The sequence below is a fragment of the Dunckerocampus dactyliophorus genome, chromosome 4 (genome assembly GCF_027744805.1).
Source record: "Dunckerocampus dactyliophorus isolate RoL2022-P2 chromosome 4, RoL_Ddac_1.1, whole genome shotgun sequence".
NCBI lineage: Eukaryota > Metazoa > Chordata > Actinopteri > Syngnathiformes > Syngnathidae > Dunckerocampus > Dunckerocampus dactyliophorus.
In genome coordinates this window covers 4,862,963-4,885,689 of record NC_072822.1, presented here as the reverse complement: position 1 = coordinate 4,885,689, position 22,727 = coordinate 4,862,963, and the positions used below count along the sequence as shown (strand labels likewise).

General features: G+C 42.0%; 1 protein-coding gene across 12 annotated transcripts in view; it reads right to left on the bottom strand.

The window, feature by feature from the left end:
- The window catches only part of ccser1 (coiled-coil serine-rich protein 1), a 140,072-nt gene that overhangs the window by 96,664 nt on the left and 20,681 nt on the right, over window positions 1–22,727 (bottom strand). For all 12 annotated transcript variants that reach the window (XR_008570094.1, XM_054774139.1, XM_054774138.1 and 9 more), the window contains exons 6-7: window positions 19,909–20,014; window positions 914–1,091 (exon numbers count right to left, since the gene is read on the bottom strand). Coding sequence is in view for 11 of the 12 variants with exons in the window: in XM_054774139.1 (XP_054630114.1) it covers window positions 914–1,091; window positions 19,909–20,014 (284 nt within the window). In the remaining variant the exon portion in view is untranslated. The remainder of the gene's footprint in view (window positions 1–913; window positions 1,092–19,908; window positions 20,015–22,727) is intronic.

The window sequence follows — 22,727 nt, the reverse complement described above, 5'->3', positions numbered from 1 at the left end:
ATCACACATTGTTCTTCCAGCTCACGTTCTGACACACTGACAGGTAAGTGACCGAGTCCGATCGAAGCTTGAGTTTAATGATTTTTTTCCCATTTCGCCCAGTTTTACAGAGCGGGATCCACCAGGGTGGCATCGCGCCTCGAGGCTGCGTGCATCTCCACTATGGGGGCTTTGCTGTCACTTTTATGTTCAAAAAATACCTGCAGAAAACTCTCAGACGACGGCAGATTTGTCGTTAGTTCGAGAAAATATGTCGCCAAGAGGGTTTGGAATGTCGCCAGATCTAGCACAGAGCACGAGCACGGAGGGGGTCACGGCAGCAGCCCCCCTAAGGAGCTCTGACACACACAGGAGTGATGCGTGAGACAGACCTCCGTGTCAAAATATAAGACAACAGTGCAAATCCAGTGGACATGAACGATATGTTTGTTTTTGATGCCGTGCTTCAAAGACATATCGATATTTTAAAAACATCGATATATCGCCCAATCCTAATGTATACCAAAACAAATGTAACCATGTAAATGTAATTAAGCGTATATTTTTTTTGATGAATGTTAAAAGAAAGCAGCTTCAAAGGCAAATTGTGTGGGGGGAGTACAAGTGCTTCAAATGCAATTTAAAAGCAAAGTCTTATCTCAATACTGATTAAATTACAAAAGGTGATAAAGAGAGAGAGAGAGACAGAGAGAGAGACAGAGAGGATGTGATTTAATGGAGCTGAAATCAAGCTAATTAAAAAAAGAAAAAAAAAAAACACTGGGTGAATGCGTCCAGATGTAATCACTACATACAGTATATCCCTAACCCCGTTGCCTTGCTGTTTTAAACAACTTTCTGCTTTTACAACCTGAAAGGACCCTGCAACCCAATAGATCACCATTTTCTACAAGCACTGATGTAATAATCCCACCTCCTGCAGGGTGCGCCTCAGTCTTAAAAGAAGCGTTTTGACGGCGGTGCAATCCTGCTGCATCAGTCGCAGCGGCAGGGTCTCCACCCCGGAAGGTAAAGGCTCGTCGTCCTTACCCGAAAGCAGAGCCGAGCTACTGCAGTCGGCGGGGAGCAGGCTGGTCGGACGGCGGGGCTCCCTGGAGAGGAAGAATGAAAAGAAAGCACTGATAACAGACGTGAAAAAGCATCCTACTAGCCACTAACTACTCTTCTACTCCTAAAGCGCTGTACACAAAAGGGTGAGTATGTGTCAAGACACGCACCCTTACTGTGCAGCCAGTGCTATCAACAATATGACAACAATTTGAGCAAGATTGCTTGAAAAACATGGCCTCCATCATGTGAAACATCTTTACAACTTAGCAATTAATTGTCTGTAAGACATTGATCGTTTGTATAATTATCATAAACCTTAAGGACCGGCCATTTTAGACCATTTTGACTGATCTTTCACACAGGATATTGTGTTCTATGGCTATATAAACATGAACCCACCGAAATAAACTTTGTTTTTCCATTATTTAGTAACCTGCAGTAGAACATAGGTAAGTTTCAGGAAAATATCAGTTCCCAACCAGAAAAGAGAGAAAAACAGCTTTTTGTGAAAATATACATTTCAAGCATAACTTTCACTTTGAAACAAAATATCTAAACAACAATACCACAACATAACACAAAAAAGGTGTTTTTTTAACATCACAATCACAATTTATTTACAAATATAACAGCATGAACTATGTACAATTTTCACATTTGGAACTGTGTGTGCATGCGTGCGTTAAAATTTCCCTACACTCCTCCACGCTCTCCCACTTCCTTCTTCCTGTCATGTGTGATTCTTCAGTCCACATGAGCTCTTATCTAATGCACTTCTGCCACCTAGTGGCCGTTTTTATGGCTTAAAATTGCTCTGAAGCCAAATGCATTAGTGGGGAGCTGCATCATCACCTTGTTTAACCTCTTGCGCAAAAATATGGAAAAATATGTTGTTGGGATCGGACATTCAGGTTTATAAAAATATATAATGAAGAGATACAGATGTCCAATAACATTAGCCGACCGATATTATTGGTCAATATTGGCAGACAAATGACATTTCTGCCGATGCCATCACACGCGAGTGATGTTGTGCTACACACAGCAACATGCACTGTTAATATGCAATGATTGCAATGAAAGTGCAGCCTTCATGCTTGACATGCTGAATGAGCCCAGATGATCATTTCACTGATTGTATTGGTCCAGAGTTTCATACTTTGCGCTTTACTACGTCCTCATACGAATGTTTGTGCGACATAGAAATGTGCCGCTTTCCAAATTGCATTATTTACTTGGATTCTTGTTAGTGAATTTATTAAGACTAACCTGTCTTACTTAATAGAAGTTGACTATTGGTCATAACTTTTTAATTACTATTTTGTTGAGACTGAAATGTTCAAAATGTAAATATGGGACTTTTTTTAATATACATTGCATATTGCAGTATTTCTTTATTTGTGAAATGCATCACAATAAAAGGGCCACAATGTGTTCATTTGTTACAATACATTATCTTAACGGTATCGGTATTGGGAATGAAGTGCTGGACAATATCGGTAGAAAGTCAATATGGAGCATCTGTACTATAAGGATATCTGCATTACATGTATGGTAGCATGTGTTCCAAAACATTTTGACCACGACCAAAAGCCTCAATGCTGCGACACAACCTCTCTTTCCATCTCTCTCTGATCATATTTGTATGCTCTTTTTATGAAAGTTACTACATGGAATTGAGTTTTCAAAAGTGATGACTTGGAGCAGTTACGTCTGATTTGGTCAAAGACCTCGACTGACACCGTCATACGAGGAAAATAACAACAACAAAAGTGTCAAACAGCTCAACATAGCTCTATAACTGTGATAAAAAAAATGTAACCATCAAATGTGTTTCTGTCCCAAGGACACAAATTGAAGCGCCATTTCACTTTCGGTGAAAAGAAATGTTCCAAATGTCTGGCGGACATAGAATAGCCGTGATGACTCCGCATCCTCAAGGCCAGTGTGCACTGAGCGAGCAAACACGCAATGGTAAATATTGCATCTTACTTTTATTTTTTCTCCAGTTGAGTTTGAAATCGCTTGCTATCCTGATCTAATTGAACAGTCAATGAGTCAACAAGCAGCCATTATTGCCTAAATGGCTGGCAAAACCTTCAAGTGAACATGGCCAAACTGTGTCCTTGGTGTGAATATTTAGTGTGAGCAACATTGTTATTGCAATTTGCAATTTGTGGTGTGATTTAGAATATATGACATTTTTTAAATAAACACTATGAAATCAGTTTTATTTTTTCCCAAAATTTTGTTTTAATTCTTTAGTTTTTTTTGTTTGTTTGTTTTTTTACCTTTTCCACTCATTTTACCAGCATAGAGTGTGTGCTATTTGGGTTGGTGAATCAAGGCAGACTGCAGCTTTAATGTGGTGTCACTGCTTAGCATAGAATATCAGATATCATATGCCATCTTTGCAGCATTACTGCTTTTTTTGTCCATGACACGGACCATGAGGAACAAAAGTATTTCATACACCAGTAAGAAAACTAACAGCACTTCAATTCACCACATTGAAGGAAAGAAAATCCAATTATTCCTCAATTTTCCTCACGGGACAGTCAAGCTTCTCTCTATTACTGCTGCTTTTCCAACATTCAAGAGAGCATCACTCAGACAAGTGACAATAAACAGACTTCTTGCTGAAAAGCTTGAATTGAATCTCTTTCTTGCAGCGTCACAATGGCACCTCATTCCGCTGATGCCACCCCGCTCTCGTTCTACAACTCCCTCTCACCCCTCCGCACGTCACTCTTCAAAACCCTCTGCTCCTCTATTGTCACCCCCCCCCCTTCACCCCACACAAGCTCTTGTCTCGCCTCGCTACAGTTCTCCTTTGGCCCCTTTTTGTCTCTTCTGTTTTTATGCCCTGCCACTCTGACAGTCACCACACTGCACGGGCATTATCACAGCCTAATGTGTCCTCCTGGATACGAGCGGCAGGGCACACCTGAGGCACCTGTCACACTGCCTTTTTTGCTGCAGTTTCTGTAGCTAATATTAGTGAACCTTTCCACTTTTTTGCGTCTGGGCGAGTGTTTATATGTGACATATGATCAATAATCTCGCAGTTCTCGCAGACAGCTCATGTCAAGTCGTGCAGCACCTCAATATCTTTTTTTTCCTCCCCTGTCTCTCTCAAGTTGACACCCTCTGAGTCCGGTGCTGTGGCGATGGTTGGTGCCGCCCTGGTGATACCGCAAAGAGAGACGCTGGTCTCCGAGAGAATGACTGTGGGCGTCTGTTCCTTTGAACGAGGAGGTGAAGAATTGGGAAAGGTGGCTTTTTTTGTGTTTTTTGGTTGTTCCTTGAATTTTTTTTTTCCCCCATGATGATGGACTGTCTTAGTCATGGCGTTTTCAGGAAGACACTCGTCACTTGCTACATTGCAGTCCGAACATCATTCCCTCAAGCTTATCACGGTTTTTCGAAAATTAATTAATAAATGGCCGCTGTTTTGTGGTTGACTATAGACCATATTAGTCAAAACAAATACAGTCAAACCTGTCTTAGCGGCCACCTGTATAGAACGGCCACCTGCCTATAGCGGACACTGAAAAATCCCCCGCAAAAAATGTGCGTGTTATGGACTCTGTGTATAGCGGTCGCCTGTCTAACGCGGCCAGCGGCCACCCATTTTGTATCCCTTGGTCAATATCTGACCACATATAGCGGCCAAAATACCGACTCAAGCAGAAGCTTCATGCACGAAAAAGTTTGCTTTTTTAAGCAATGAAGCCGTCGTGTGTGCACTTTAATTAGTGAGTCCTAGTTCGACATAAAAAAGCTGTCTTCTTACTTTGCAATGTCGCCCTGAAAAGATTCAATGACGGCCAAAACGGTAATCCTCCCACTTTGCTATGCCGTGAATAGATTCTAAAATAGCCAAAACACCTGAATAAAACATCTGAAATATCACTTAATTGCCGACTAATTAGAGATTAGAAGCCCATTCAATAAGAAAGGAGCGATGGTATTGTTAGTTTACGACAATCTTCGCACCTCCTCCGCACTCAATTGTTCACGCACACACCCATTCATGACTGCTTCACGCGTATCCTGTACATACAGTATATCCTCAGGCTCGTTCACTAAAATTTGTATTTCTTGCTTTTAAAATCGTGTTTTAAAAAAAATCAAAGATGGAAATATGTGACGTTCTGCAGGACAGCAGCGAGCGTCCCCTGTCCTGCGCTCTTATTTGGCGGGCTGTGCCTTCTCTGGGGAGGTAGAGGCAGTCGCTTCGTGCCTGGTGGCCACGCAGCTGCGGTCAATTAACATTTGTGGCGGATAAAAGGCCAGCGCCGTCGAATGTGCGGCGCTGATTCATTGTTGTTATTGATATTACTAGTTTCCTCACCGGAGCTGTTACCTAGATTTACCTACCTGTTTATGTGTCAGAGCGTTTTCCCCTATGTCTCTTGGTTTTGCTCCAGTCTTTTTGTGAATACATGTTAATATGTGTGCGCACAAATTCAAAATGGCCGCCAACCTGTCTATAGCGGCCACTTTTGCCGTTTCCTTTCAGTGGCCGCTATAAACAGGTTTGACTCTATTGAAAGACACGTCATACAGTATGTAGCATTTTGGTCTCTAGGCATTAGTAATGTTACACTGATGAGACACGACATGGCATTACATTACCTTCCCACTGCATGGAGTTAGCCACAGCATGGCCGACATAAAGTGAAACGTTCTCCTCCCATTCCGTGTGGAAGTGGTAGGTTTTTGACTTCTTACTTTGTCCTTCTTTCACAGTCCATTTGAAACCCTTAAGTTTGGAATAAATAAATTTGAGGCGAACTAGTTAGCTCGGTAGCATGCTATGTTTAAAGCGGCGGCCGTCTCTCGTGTCCCTGCAGTGATCCCGTAGCCTGCGCATCAGTGTTGTGCAATGTGGTGTAAACAAAGAATAATAGGAGTATAAAGGTGACTATAGGGGTGTCATTTCATGTCTACAGGGCTCTAATCATGGTAAAAATCGTATTTAGAAAGCCATAAAGAGGTTTTATATGCGGATATTCACTTATCAGGGTTGGGTCTGGAACCAAATAACCGCGATAAACGAGCAACGACTGTACGTATTTATCTATTTTACATAACTTCTAGTTACGAATACAGTTGTTCAATCTCTTTGGAGGCGGGGCCAACGACAACCGGATGTGATGTCACGTGAAACCCAGCAACGGTTTTGCAAATAACGACACTGAATCCTACGTAAATGAATATATCAGTGTTGGAAATAAATGATGAGTGATTATTTTATTCCAAAAATAATACACAAAGACGTTTATTTTACTCTGATATCAAACTGGGGTCAAAGTCACATCGAGCCAAACCACTTGTGTGTTCTAATCCAACAGGGTTCATTAACAATTCTTTTCTCAGACCAGAGTTCGCTCGTAGTAGAACACTCGTGTGTTCGTTGTGTGCAGGGGAGAAGTAGGGTTTTTTCACATTAAAATGAAAAATAACTACTCAGAATTTTCCACAATGGCACTGAAGATGTTGTTGGCATTTCTGTCCGATCCAGTAAAAACCCGCATCAAACCACGCCACTATCGTACCGACGGTGAGTCAGTATTCATTTTGTGGTTTTAAATTAATGTTGGGCTTTTTTTTTTGGTTTTATACATCAGTAAATGAATTGAAAGTAAATGAAATTAGATTACTACAACAGGTGCACATCTAGCACATTTAGGTTGGTTTCCAAGCCTTTTACCACATCTTGTGCTATTTAACGCTACAAAATACATGCTCTAAATTATTATTTTAAATCATCTCACTAAAAGAGGTTGCATTCCGCTGTAAATAAATGGCGACAGTTGCTTCATAGGCATACTGTAGATTCACTGTTATGAGCCAGTAGGCCGCCGCTCGCTTTATTTATTTCCCATATTTAGAGCTTGCTTGACCATGCACAAGCACACGCGCGCACACACACACACACACACACACAGACAAAAGCTTTCATCCTTGTGGAGGACAGAGATGGTACTGTGTAATAGATGTAGTGTGACACCAGCTTGTGGCTGAAAGCGGTACTGTAACACCTTGCTAATATTACTGAATATTAATGAATTACTAGCAATTCAATTCAATTTTCCACACAGATTCTTCATTCTCGAGTCTCTTTACTGTTATTACACAAAGGGAAACAGCAAACAGGGTGGATGTGATGAATGCTTCTGTTCTGTTGTCCGCTTTTTCCTTGGACACCTCCTCTCTTTTCCCATTTCCCCCCCCCCATCACCTTTAAATAGTTTTCACCTTTGTCTAAGCCTTGAGATACCCCCCTTTCCCTAAACACTTTCCAAGTAATCCATACCACCAACCCCGGGAAAAAAGCCAATTATCTACCTTTTATTACTTTCATTATTTTACAGCTCACAGTGGTTTATTACCAGGCTGCTCATGCTAACACACACCTGCACGGCGGTGCCGGGAATAAACAACGGTGCAATGAGACCGGCTGTACGCGCTGGAGCTGACAAAATGTTGAGTTAGGTGGGGGAAGAATGACAACTTTCACGTTCAGTCGTCAGTCAACAATATAAAGACTGCATTGTCTAAATGCTAACAGTAGGGGACATTTTTACACTGACGAAGACAATCATTCCATCTCCTAAACACACACATTATAATCAGCGAGGAAAATAATTACGGGACATATGCATGCGTATATCATAAGCACTTGTATGCATGCCCGAGTTTCCTCAAACAATTACTCGGGACTGATCACGCTCATTTGTCACTGCTCGCTTCTACCTGTCAGGACGCAAGTCTGCGCCATCTGCATTCACCACCCGAGGCTGCGGACATTTTATGCCGCCATTAAACTCATCTTCCGACATTAAGTGCATCTGTGACAAAAGACTGAGCGCCAGCCAAGCTCCAGGCTGCGGAACCTAATGGCGAATCGGGGAACTTCCGAAAGGCAGGAGAATATAAAATTAATGTCAAAATGGCAAGGGTAACTTTGTTGATTAACCTTGCTGTCTCTTCCTAAATTGCACACCCGTGTCTTCTACTTTGACTCCCGTGTATCTTTCCCCCCTTAGGATTTACCCACAAAGAGCGGAAGGTTGGTCAACTTTTCCAACTGCAAAACCTCTCACTAAGCTAGAAAAGCGCAGAAAGGCCCTTGCCTACATTTCCGAGCCTCTGTTATGTCCGAGGTTTCTTCCTTAACAGGGATTTTTTTCCCCTTCCTCCGTCGTCAGGTGCATGCTGATACTAGACTTGAATAAACAGCAAACTACCATAAACACTCCAAGTAATGCCTCATTAAGTCATTGAGCGGGTGGTCTACTCTAAATAACCGCCGGGATCTCTAATTAGAGCCAGGTCAATTAGCTGTGGCTGTGGGCAAACCTCCTAATGTCCATCCATCGTCTATGCCGCTTATCCTCACTAGGGTCATGGGTATGCTGGACACGGGTACCCTGGACTGGTCGCCAGCCAATCACAGGGTACATATAGACAAACAACCATTCACGCTCACATCCAATTAACCTAACCTGCATGTGTAGAAACACACACGGGGAGAACATGCATACTCCACACAGAGATGCCCAACTGAGATTCGAACCCAGATCTTGCGTGGCCAACATGCTATCCACTAGGCTACCGTGCGGCCAACCTCCTAATGCATTTATTTTATTAAGTGCAATCTATGCTAGTAGCTCCATTTCAAGTCTCATCAGTGTCCAGCAGCTTCCTACCTCTGCATGCCAGTTAAAATATCTATCGTGCTACTCAGCTCTTGATGTGAAACTCAACACTTGCAGTGCTGCTGTTTACGAACTCTAAACCAGTGACAGTCAACTGGTTTTCCTGCGAGACCCACCATCATCGCTCAATGACAAGCGGCGACGCAAATTAACATGCAAGACATGCAAGTTCAAGTTCATACTAATAGGCTTTTCACGTACTTTGTATCACAAAGCTTCTTCGCATATCTTACAAAATATCGAAGTGGCCCTTTCATCCTTTCGTTTTTCAATATGCGGCCCTCACTGGAAAAAGTTTGGACATCCCTGGTTTAAAGAGACTGTTTGCAACACGTGAGCTGCAGCGGTGAGACATCGCACTCTCTTTATGGCGAGCTCTTCGCCAGCAGATACCACAGATACCTGTGTCGGACGGACTTAACCATTTTTTAAGTCTCCACTCGATATTCTTCCCCCCAAAACATGGCACACACCTCGTGGCAGCGTAGCAAGCCAATAGCACAGACAAGAACGCGAGGTGCATTCACAGACATCAGGTCATTACATTTGTATTGCTTTTGGTCCAAGCAAAAACCCGTGACACACTTTTGGGTCCCGATCAACAGTTGACAATCACTGCTATAAATCATCATTACATTTTTAAAAATGAGTTATTTAAGATTTGCTTTCAGAAATAACAGCCTCTACTGTATCTACTTAATTGTATTGACAGTAGTTGAGACTGAATCAACGGCACCTCTGCTGGCTGCAGCCAAGTAATGCCCCTGACGCTTCACGAGACAACTAATAATCATTTCTACCAATCATTTGATTAGTATGCCTTAATCCCTAATCGGCAGCATGTGATTGAAATATGTGCCAAGGCCCAAAAAAGTTAAATCTGCTTGTAACATAAGAAAGAGTAGATCAAACATGTCAGGGAAGATCGATGCAGCATCAGCAAACGTTGAGGGGGGGCATGCTGCACAGGTCCGCTGAGATGAGAAAGAAAGAGTGCAAGAAGGAGAGCGGCACAGTCAATTTACCAGTCCATTTACGTCTCAGCCTTCACCTGTGGTCATGGGCTTTGAGTAGCGGCCCCCGATGAATGAGATTACGGATGCAAGTAACCGAAATGGCTTTGCCTGCAAAGGGTGGGTGGGCCTCGACTCAGCATCTCAGACATCAGACAATGATTTAACGGTAATATCTAGAATAATATTTTTTAATTTTAGGTAAATGTTCTTGCCTCTTGGGAATGACAAATTACAGCTGCTTATGTTCTCACCAAGATCATAATAAAAAGCCAAGATTTCAGCAAAATTATTCCTCACACGGTCCTGCAAGCCTCATTCTGACACTTGTGCTCTCACTTTAGATACACACCATTTCAATATTCACACCCAACGTTCTCCTTGACAGCAATTAGTGATAAATAGCCCTTCTCAGGATGCTCCTGCTTTTTGAGTGGGAGCGCATAATTTCCTGTTCGCAAGCACCTAACATGAGCACCTGTCAGGATTGAAACACACACAATGTCATTTACGCAACCAGGAAGGATTATTACAATAAAGCAGCAGTTTGACGATGATGTGAAGTGGCGTGAGATTACTTGGTTCCTATAGATGTGGCATTTCAAAATGCCATACATTTTTCCCAGACTCAGTAAACAGATGTGTATCATTAGAGCTCCAACAAGTAACCAATGAATCAATAACTATTTTGGTATTTGACTAATCAATTTTGGCTTAAAATGTAAATATCCTCTGATTTCAGCCTCTCAAATGTTTTTTTTCCTTTGTCACTCATGAAAGCAAACCTATTACCTTTGTGTTTTGGGCAAAATATGATATTGACAAATATCAGAGTTAACTTTGGAAAACAGTGATGGGAATTTTTGCCTCTTTTCTAATTTGTTGGGGACCAAACTACTGTGTTTGCTTCATACTGATTTGGTCCATCTAGGGCCTAACCAATTAGCATGAATTGCAGACTAATAAATATAAATTGTGCCCACCAAATCTAAAGAGAAAAAAAAAAAAGTACATACATAGGCCGCACTTGTCTATAAGCTACAGGTGTCCATGTTGTAACATGGGATACTTACACAGAAAGACACACTATAAACCTTGCAATCCCACATACACTCGGTGTTCCGAGCGCTACCCGTTATCTCCAATGAGTGAGAGATGAGACACCTTTTCATCGGAGTTCAACAGCTGCTGCGGTCCAAGCAGTCCAAGCAGAAGCTGTATTAATTCTACACTTGATCAAACTTACATAAGATTTGTCAGATCAAATGCATAAGACTTCCAAACATGATATTAGCATCCCTATCACTACTTCTTGCCTCTGCACTCTAAGCATCATGGGAACTGTAGTTCTTTTAAGCCATAAATTAGCCGTATAATTTAAGCTGCAGGGTTCAAAGCGTGTGAAAATAGTAGTGGCATATATATTCTGGAAAAAAGTGTCAGTTTCATGAACTAAGAAAGGTTAGTTGTAGCCCTAGTATCATTTAAATAAATTATGGAAATAATCATTTGTTTTCATTAATCTAAACATGTACGTCATTATGGCACCATATAATTTCCAGGATCTTATAGCTACATAATGCAGCTCATAGGAAGGGTTGGAGGCAGTGTCGCCAACTTGGCGACTTTGTCGCTAAATCTGCTGACTTCCAAAACCCTCCTGGCGACATATTTTCTCAAAAGCAACTGGCGACAAATCTAGCAACTTTTTCTGGCATCGTTGGAGACTTTTCTGGTATTTGGAGAGTTAAAAGTGAAGGCACGTATTGTTCTGCAGTTTCTGTTCTCACTGAGAAGCAGCGGGTGCTGCTGAGAGGTCCGCCCGGCCCCCAAAGCAGTCACAAGCGGTCTGTGTGCAGTCAGCTCCCTTGGCAGAGTGGAGCTCTACGCATCCAAAATGACTTACGCATGTGCGAGGCCGCTGGTGTGGATCTCTCTCTATAACATAAACGTTTGTTAATCTTCATTAAATTCCTACTCATTACAGTCAACCCTCATTCGGACTCGGTCACCTACCTGTTAGTGTGTCAGAACGTGTGATGGGAGAACATGGTGTGATAAATTAAATAAGTAGTCCTAACTGCAAGATAAAAGGTGGAGGCTGGAGGCGAGTCCGGATATAATTACTACGCTGTCTAGACTTTGAGAGGCGCTGGCTGAGATAAAATATTAAAGTTGTGTTATTTTGATGAAGTGATGGCCAATTTTAAACGAACAAACCAAAGTTCATTTGTAGTTCTAAAGATAATTAAGGTGTTTTTACTCACTTTTTTGTACAAGGTGAAGTTTTTTTCCTACAGCATCAATTACATCATATGCAAATTAGCCCAATAAATCATATAGTGACTTTGAGGACAGCCAATAGCAACTTTCCTTACTGAGGCGTTGACAACAGTGGTTGGAGAAGGGTAAGAGCAGAGGGCTGGCCATTCAACTTGTCGAATTTCCAAATGTTTTCCGGGATGCGTCGGCTATTGTGTGCTGTCACACAAACACCTTAGTTGCCTTAGGAAAACAGTTCAATCATTTCTATAGTTGGTATAATAATAGAAAATAAGACATACTAGCCATAAATAAGACATTATAAAGGCTCACACGTTAGCATTGACAGCATACTTGGTGCTTATTGTCTCAATGTAACCCAATGAAACTTTCCTGACACCTAGTGGCCAGTGCAGTAGAATACTACTACAGTGGCGCAGAGAACACGTATGCAGTGAACAATCACACGGGAGCTGCTGTCAGCCACAACTCATGTCACAAACATTACACTTGTACATATACCGTACATATAACTAGGGATGAGCGAGTACACCGCTATCTGTATCTGTTCACCCATCTCTTGGAATGGGCGAGGCATAAACCGTAAGTGGGCGTGGTTTAAATGGAAATGGGTGGGGCTTAAATCTGTACATTATTTCAAGTCTGAAATTGACATGGTTTGATCAGAAGTTGCTATGTTTATTGTTTATTATTCAGCTACATGTGTACTGTGTATGTGTGTAGGTGATGTGCAAAACTTATTTTTTTTAATAAATAATCTGAAATAATCTGTCAGCCATGTTCACTGTAATTTTCTCAAAAGCACTGCGTTTGGTACTACGAGCAAATTTTTCCAACTGACTTTATATCACCAGCCAAATTAGAAGCAAGCAGAACAAAAAAAACCCAGCAGTGACCAACACAACACGAGGCGTTTACAGCTCTATGTTGTCAAATGCACCGCGTATGTAACGAAACAAGTTTACCACGCAACTTTAGAGCTGAGCTGAGGAAAACCTTAAAAAAATAAAAATAACATCCGGAGTGGAGGCAGTGACCAAAGCGTCACGAGCTGTTTTCAACTCAGTCTGTCTGGGGACGGGCGGTCGCTATGTGTGATTGGCCAATTACAGAGCGTAAATCGTGAACACATAATTACAATCAGCTGCACTCGTTTCATGCTCGTACTCAGCAAAAAATGCATTATGCGTAACGGATCGTCTAAAACGAGTATCCGGCTCATCCCTACATATAACATCTTCTAAATTGCCTTATATTTGTATTTTCGTTCATTTAGCCATTTTTATGATTGAAAATGCTTAATTTAGGCCAAGAATACGTACAATTTGCTTATATAGGCAAATGTTTTGACTAACAATAGGCTGCATTTAACCACAAAAGTGACAATTTATTAATTAAATCATTTTTGAAGAACCGCGATAGAATGAGGGTGCAGTGTTCGAACCACGACGTAGCGAGGGACGACTGTAATGGTGTAAATGGTGTTGAACATCCACCCTGCGACCAATTGTGTCAACAAACCGACCAATTGAAATGTTTATGTGGTTCATCTGTTCTGAAGGTGTCATTGTTGCTGCTCTGACAGCTTCAGTTGGTCGGTGGCGTTCCCGCCAATGCTCGCCAATGAGTTCCTTTATTGTGTCATGAGCGCGGCTTAAACGGTGTTGCCTTGTTTGAGAGGCCATGAAACGCGAGTCGTTGGCAGCACCCTGCACTCATCCATTTGAGATCAGACAAATACAAGGCAACGTCCTACAGGTTGGAGATGTCATCAAGTTAAGTTCACTCTAATAAGCTTGGGAATTGATTTCCCGGTGCCAGGACGCATGTCTCGAGTACTAAGCGGCGAAGGTCGCTGTCGGATGTCATCCACCCACTTCCCCTTTTTGTCCTGCCAGAAAATAATTCTGAAGCAATAAAAAGATAACTGCAAGTGATGACGGTTCACAGTTAGGGCTGTCAAAAATAATATGTGAACGGTGGTAACTCATTTAACTAATGAATTATGTTAACATTTTCAGCATTATTAATGCATTCACATAATGGCAAGACACACGGCTCAGGAGGCACACTGTTGCACTCCCACAGAGTCGTACGCGCTGGGAGCGACAACGAAAGAGGGCGAGAGAATGGCGGGGTGTGGGGCGAGAGAATTGTGGGGCTGTTCGGTTCAGACATTGAAGAAAATAACATTATTGTTTTTTGTGCGTAAGGAGTAGGATGAAGACAGCAATGACAGCAAATTTTATGGCGCTTGGCGGAGGTCTTCTCGAGTTTTAAACACAATTGTCCCACTTCTATCATCTTCTCTGCTGTTTAAAATGACCGTTCAACAGAATAGTTTTTCCCCCTCTTTTTAAAAAATATATTTCAACACATTTTAAAGCTGTAATTATCATACCGAGAAACTGATATTTTTGCCCAAGCCTAGTCTACGCTACAATGAATTCTGACAAATGAAGTGCTATTCTTTGCCGTGAGGACTTTCATATAATAATAATAATTTTAAAAACCACAAACAACCAAAAAAGAAAGAACACTTATCTTAGCTTGCAATATATTGGGCCATTAAAGCAAAATAATCTTTCAGATGTTTGACAATGTCTAAAAAAATAAATATTTTCATCTCACCATGTGTAAAATAATGCAAAGAAAAAGGAAGTACTTATTCAACAAATCGGGACCAAAAGTTCCCTTTGAAAGCAAAAAAAAAAAAAAAAAAAAAAAAAAAGAAGAAAGCCTACACTAATTAGTCTCCTTGCACTGAACACTGAAATTAAATAGAGATGTAAATGAGACGCTGACAAACAGTAATGCACAGAGGATCTTCTTTAATATATTATCGTGTGCTGGTTTTACCAGACTGAGCCTATCAGGCTGGCTGTTCCATGTAAAAACGTCTTTCCAGTTCTGGAGATGTTACATGATAAGTCTGACACAGCAGGCAGAGACAAATATAACCCGCCTGGTTCAGCCAGCCCCACGTTCCACCCTGAGGTCCGACCAAGGTCAGCTGAATGAGAGTCAAGAGCGCTAGCCATCAAGCTAAAGCCCAGATTGCCAACTCGACGTCCAGCACGACTCTTATGGTTTCAGAGAGTGATATTCACCAACGTACTCTCGCACAGCTGCACCTGATACATAAACAATGCAAAAGACTTTGTTCTGTTATCACTTAATGAACCAATCCTTGGTGACTTATTAATTGGACACAGATCGAAAGTGAATCCACTCTGTGCTACAAATGGTGCCGAAGCCAATCTGTTACAAACGAGCATCAGTGATTGTGTGTAATGATACACTGGAGTAGGAGGTGTTTTGGGGTTATTCTGCTGAGATTACACTATCTGGCAGATGTACTGAACGAATAACATCAAAACTAAATGTGTGTGGAGGTTTTTTTTGACTGTATGTGGGTTAATGCTAGGAGACTACAGTCTACTGTGATTTCCTACTCCAGTGATTAGACTGACCGGAGACTCTAAATTATCCATCTTGTCTATCTGTGGTCTGTGATTGACCGGCGACCGGTTCAGGGTGGACCCCATCTCTCACCCTAAAAGTTTCAAGTTATCTGATACCGGCACCAAATCAGTACTTTTAAAAAGAAAAACATACATTTGGTCCAATTTCTGACAAACGTTTGTGACATGTAAGTGGAACAGAAGAGTAATTTAAAGACTTTAATAATATACATTAAAAAAAAGAAGTGATTGATTCATAATGATCAGCTGAATACTTTGAATGGGGGACACATTTTACTCAGTATACTCACTGACAATCTCGAGTATTTTCAAGTCATCAGACTAAAATCTGAGCCACGTCCCGAGTCATTGACGTCACAGTCCAAGTCAAGTTGCAAGTCTTTGATGATATTGTCAAGTTCAGTCCAGTGTCATCAAAATTATGACTTGTGTCTGGCTTGAGTCCAAGTCCACACATCTGGTTGATAATGAGGAAGTGTCGGTGTATTAAGGTGTAAATAAAGTTTAAAAAGAATGTCAGACTCTGTGTCCCTCTGTTGAGATTTATAAGACACCTTTAAGCACTTTTTGCAAGTGGCTGTCTGCATTCATTCCGCACCAAAATGAAGCACTTACTTTTTTGTTCTGGCTACTACATGGGATCCATCCCTCCTCTTGACCCCAAGTTAGCTGGGTTAGGCTCCAGCTCAGTCATCGGGATAAGTAGTAGAATCAGGTTTCTGCATTTGCGCATGGAAAACCCCATCAAACAAATTCAGATGCTTACATCTCAAATGTCATCAAATCACAGTTGAATATGTTTAGACAAAGTAGACTCCTGTATCGCTTACTTCCCTAGGAATATCACAGGAACTTTTGGCCATGGAAGAATCTTCACCTCATTTACTTATTTAGATCTAAAATCGAACAAGTTCACTCACTGATTTCACGGTGATGAATTGTGTAAATGCTCTAGCACTCTCCGTTTGCAACCGACTAAACAAAACACACTTAAATGTCTTCATCACGCAGGTTTTATTAACACCAGGAATAATTGACAAGCTACAGCTGTGTGTCCCTAATGATGTGAAACAACCTGACACCGAGACTTTTTATCTCACTGACATTTCCAGTCTCTTTCTCCTTCATTTGTACCCAGTTTGCCCCAACGAAGTACCCAGTTTGCCCCAATGTGTCTGTCTGCCTGTATACTCTCCGATAGCACCATCCGATTGCACCCGACTAAACAAAACACACTTAAATGTCCTCATCACGTCGGTTTTACCAACACCAGGAATGGCTGACAGGCTACTGCCGTACGTACCTAATGATGAGAAACAACCTGACTCCGAGACTTTTTGTCTCACTGACATTTCCAGTCTCTTTCTCCTTCGTATGTACCCAGTTTGCCCGCAATGTGTCTGTCGGCCTGTCTACCTGCAGACTGAGACAGACATCTTAAACTTAAGACAGCACACAGCTGCATTCTGTGTGGAGCAGATGTGCTATGCAGCCTATCAGACAACCAGCAGCTGATACCCTGGACGGTCGAAGTGACTGACAGGTTTGCACGTTACTGTTGTGTGCGTGTGCAGACTGGAGCTTGCTTTGCCTCCAGCAAATCGATGCCCCCCCCCACCCAAGAGAGCATGGAACCTCAGAGATAGCGAGACTGAGAGGCAAAGAAAGACGCGAGGCAACTAAACCTTGGGCGAACTGTTTTTTTTTGCCCTCTTCTCCCTCTCCTGAAGATTTCACACAGGCCCAGACAGACCTGAAAATGATTTGTAAGGAGATAGCTGCGAAGATGTTGAACGGCACAGCGGGTAGTTCACACCTGCCCGCAGTTACACGAACTCAGACTTGGCACCATTATGTAGTCTATCGCCATCAAAAACAGCAGTCAATAATCCTTATCATGCTGTTTTTGGAGTAATGTCCTTATAGTGTGACTGTCAATTCTGCCTATCAACAAGTGGAAAGGCAACAGGGAAGAGCAAGTCGACCGCTGTGTCTGTTAGCCAGATATCATTTTATTTCAGCACTGAAGTTGGAGGAATTGGAGGAATTATTGGACAACATGAATGAGTCACAAATGGACGTGCTAACAAACAGTAATAATGCGGGAGAACGAGCGTATTTATTTAGCTCTACCACGGTAAAAAGACAATGATTAACTGATTATCCAATTTCATCAACAACTATTTGATATTGGATTAATCAATAATAGCTAATGTTGTCCTCGCTGTACTGGAGACTGGAGATCGTAAGGAGGGGGAAGCCCCTCACAGGTGGAGAATATATGAAAGAATCAATTATATAAATGTCAGAGAATCTATTCTCTGAATTTATTCTCCAAAAATAAACAGGAAAATTATTCAGAAAATGAAAGAACTGCCTCTTTCTGCAAAGACAGTCAAGGACAGGACCAATAGAATGGCAACACCTCCAGTCGGCACATTGATGACATTAATTCAGCGCAAGCATATTCACTTGCCTGTGATGAGTCAAGTGATGTCAACGATATTGAGCAGACAGCACGGATATGCGGATATGTGAACTTTAATGGGCTTTTTTATGTTAAAGTCGGCTACCTTTTGTTTTAATTTGATACAAACACGAGAACAACTCAAAAAGGCCTACGTGGTTTGGTGTTTAAATTATTTGAAAGTAGGCCTACACACGTACCTCTGTTGTTGTAACACGTCAAATCAGATTAAAACGTTTGGAAGGGGAGGCAAGATGGCGCTCTTGATGGGAAAGGTCGCCGACCCCTGGCCTAACCGATTACTCGATTAATCAAAACAACTTCAGATTAATCGACAAAGAAAATGGTTAATCGCAGCCCTAGATCTAAGATAATGTTAGCATGTGTGTCCACAAAGAGGCAGCAAATAAGTTTTTCAGCTCAACCAATTAGCAGCCAGTAGTGATCAGGGACTAGAAAGATGTACCAAGTAGAAAAGGGGCTGATGCGGTATGCCATTTATGTTTTCGCATGCATCAGATGCAGAGCAGCAATGGAAGAGAACGGGATCTTTTCTGCATTTACTTCTCGGAATGTTGGCCACGGTAAGAAGAGACATTTGGAGTACAATATTTAAGCATTCAGAGTGATAATGTTAGCATGTGTACCCTCAAATGTGATGACATGCCAAATAAAATAATGTAGCAATGGTACTTGAAATAGCACCTGGAAGTACTTACTTTTACCAGTGAAAATGCAATAGTCGAGACAAAAGGGGACTTTATGGTTCACAGTTTTGATTTTCGTATAAAGCCACCACTGGATGAGGCGAGGTGCACAGTAGGTACAATAGGAAGATTCTCACCTAACCCTATAAGGTGAGAGCACTTACACAAACAAGCAGATGAAGTGGGACTTGAGTTTGGATGAAAAACCTTGGGTGAGGAATTCACTGATGCCGTGTCGACACAGAAACTCTCTCTCTTCACTTTAGGGAAAAAAAAATAAATAAAAGCAGCAGTCAAGGGTAAGTGTAATGTCTCAATAGTGGTGGTATAGATCTGTCAAAGTGCACTCCACACTGACTCACACAAGTGTCAGTGAACAAAGGGGTTCAAATGTCGGTTTCTGCAGCAAAAGACCTTTAGTCTTCAGGTGCAAGGAGACGGCAAATAAATCTCGGTCAATGGAGGATGACTAGAAGGTAAAAGTCATAATCGCTTGCTGGCTTGTAAGACACACTGCTACACAAAGCCGCCGGTGACATAAAGCATTTATTACAAACCGTCTCCATAAAAACAAATAGGCGCATGCACAGGGCAGCACTGTGTGTGTGTGTGTGTGTGTGTTGAGGCTAGTAAAAACTTGGACAAATCAGGAAAAGGAAGAAACTGAAAGTTCTGTTTCAGCTGTGGGCTACTGGAAAGTCGAGGGGAGAACAGAAAAGACACCTTTCATGTTTATTCAAAGAGAAAGAGCTTACTAATTCATTTATTTGGCGGGCCGTCTGTCTGCGCCCGAGTCGTTTCATCAACGTGTGTGTGTGTGTGTGTGTGTGTGTCATGTCAGGCAAGACACTAGATCAGCAATTTCTAGGAGACGATAACCCCCCCCCGGTGGTGTGTGTTGCAGAGAATATACCCCCCTGTGGTCTAGCTATCCGTGGAGATCCAGCGTGAGAGATGCATGAAAACTTTTCACATACCGTTTAACACTGTCACAGAGGCATTCATCGAACATGGGCATGAATATTTCAATATTGCGGCTTCAGGTAGTTAGTTTGTAGCTCTTATTCAGCTTGATGAGGCAAGCTAAATATTCGAAACGGCTCTCAGTATGATGCAGTGCAGTTGTACAACCATTGCCGAATGAAAGTATATTTTATTTGTGTCTAGTCTCACCTCGGACAGTTGTCTTTTCCCAGGATGCGATCTCCAGAGGGGTCAATGGGTGATGGGAGCAAGTTGAGACAGGAAGCCAAAGATTGGCTGGAGTTTTCTCTGGAAACTGCACACAAGCGCACAAAAACATGTCTTCAAACTATATTTACCATGGGAAGCAACCGTATTAAGTGTACACACAATGTTTTGAGGAACATTTTGACATTTTCAAAAGCGATACAAGTGCAAAAAGAAGTTAACCATTAAACTATTAATATGTTGCAACGCTCTCTTAACTTTAGTAACACGGGGCAGAATAAAATCACCTTAAAAGTGTCACTATAAAGTACTTATTTTGCCACTGAAAAACAATGCTTTAGATCCAGCATCCATCTACCTGTGTCCTTTGTACAGAAATGAAGAAGAAGGTTAAATTCCCATAACCGTGTGCACTGTTACACAGCAAGACAAATGTGTAACAATTGTTTTCAACGAAACAGGACCGAAGTGTCAGGTGTTAAAACGTTGACTTTGCTCCCCCCTTTTTTCCTGCCTTTTTCTGTGTCACTGTTCTGTTTAAATGGCACACACAATTCTCCGCCCCTTTTTCTGTGTCAGCCTTCCAGGGAAGCCGTGGCTCAGGAGGTAGAGCCGGAAGGTTGGCGGTTCGATCCTCCACCCAGTCATTGTGACACTTCACCCACCCCAAAACCAGCTCCATATTGTAACGCTTCGTGTACCCTTCGACCAAGCTGGCGAGGCTGGGGGGGGGGGGGGGGGGGGGGGGGGGGGGGGGGGGCGGCATGTTGAATGTCTCTGGAGACAAGGAAGGATCTGAAGGTCTGAAGGATGCCTACCTACTGCTAAGTTCTGCATGAATGGCACAGACATTTCTACGCCCCTTTTCTGTGTCACTGTTCTATACAAATACCTTTTTCTGTCAGTGTTCTGTATACACAGCACACATGGACTAACATGGTGATGGTTATCATGCATATTTTCATCCATATGTTGGTCAAATTCCAACTTTTACAGTCTTTGAGCCGTACACTGTACATGCCTGGATAGAACCTCACGATGAAGCCCACAGTGCATCACTTTTACTGTACTGTATGTGCCATCATATTCCCTTATCTTCCCAGTGACCCTATCTGATTCTGCACAATGCGAGTCACAGCTGGGGAGGAGGAACACAGCAGCTGAACACCACTGGTTACAAATTGCAATAAAAGTGCTTGCTTTTTAATAAAAGACTCCAACAAGCCGCCTGAGAGAGGTGTGTGTGTGTGTGTTGGGGGCTGGGAGTTGGGCAAGAAAAGAATGCGCCACTGCGGGTGTGTAGTGACTTGGAATGCTGTGTATCTGTAGTGTGTGTGTGTGTGTGTGTGTGTGTGTGTATGCAGAGGCTTTGTGCATCTGCTTGGCTCTGCTTTTCACCCAGCAGTGTCTAAATGTACACAAAGGAATCTTACGCTTGGAGTGCCTGCACTAACTCTCAACTTTATAGCAATAATTCATCAGACGCTTAATTTCATACTACAGTCTGCAAACCATTAGGGTTGATGACTAAGCATGCAAGGCTGTGTGAGTGTGTCTTTTCGGGGGGGGGGGGGGGGGGGGGGGGGGGTATTATTCATGTTGGTACCTTCAGCCAGTAGCCTCTGAGGATGTACAGTATAACGTTTCTGTCCAGATAGTGCCCAATAAGCCATGTACATGTACTGTAGTTCCGGGGTCATACAGTCACACAAGCGTAAAAATAAGACAACCACTGAATAATATAACATAAATGTCACCAAGCAACAATTACTCAGTGAGGTTTCAATATTTAAGTACAGTCGTCCCTCGCAATATCGCGGTTTGATTAGCGCTCCCTCGCTGTATCAGGATTTTTCAGAATTAAAAAAATAAATGATGGCTGTTTAGTGGTAGACTATGGTCTATTATTAGTCACAGCACATTGAAATACAAGTGATATGTAGTGTTCTGGTCACCAGGCGGCAGTAATGGCACCAAACATGGAGACGTTACCTTACCTTACATTACCTTAACACTGCATGAAGTCAGCCAAGGCATGTGCTACACAATAGAGTGTTCCATGTGGAAGCGGTAAGTTTTTGGCTTCTTAAGTTTGAAGAAATACACTTGTGGCTAACTGGTTAGCTCATTAGCTCGAGTCCCTGCAGCATAAGAGTTTCGGAATGTGTTGTTAACAATGAATAATATGAGTGTTTAGGTGACTATAGGCGTGTTATTTCATGTCTACAAGGCTCTCATAATGTCACAAACCATATTTAGAAAGTCAAACAGGTTTTCTATGCTGTAACTACGAAAATATTTCATTTATTAACATTGAATCCCATATCGTGGAAATTAATTTATCGTGGTAGGGTCTGGAGCCAATTAACCACTATAAACGAGGGACCACTGTACACTAGTTGTACAATCATAGCCAAAATGGACAAACTGTTGGTTTTAATACCAGCGCCACCCTGTGGTGTACTTGTCAGAAAAAAAACAGCACACGCAACACAGTAGGTGCGAATGTTTGGACAAATTTTCACCCTTTTGTGTGCAGCGGTTCAGGAGTACTAGAATCGGACATCAAACCCTTTCCGTTGTTGCAGAAATTTCTGTTTCTGGTTCTGTGGTTATTATCACTTTTCCTCATTGCACTTGGAACCCTTCTTTGGTGGCACGATTGAAAAAAATTCCATTAACAAGCAAAGCACACTTAATGATTCCGACTGGATGAATAATGGTTTGAACTCCTGGTTTTGTTTGACTTCAGTTTTCCCCCCAAAAAATGTAGTTTAGAACTTCAAATTGTATGACATTTT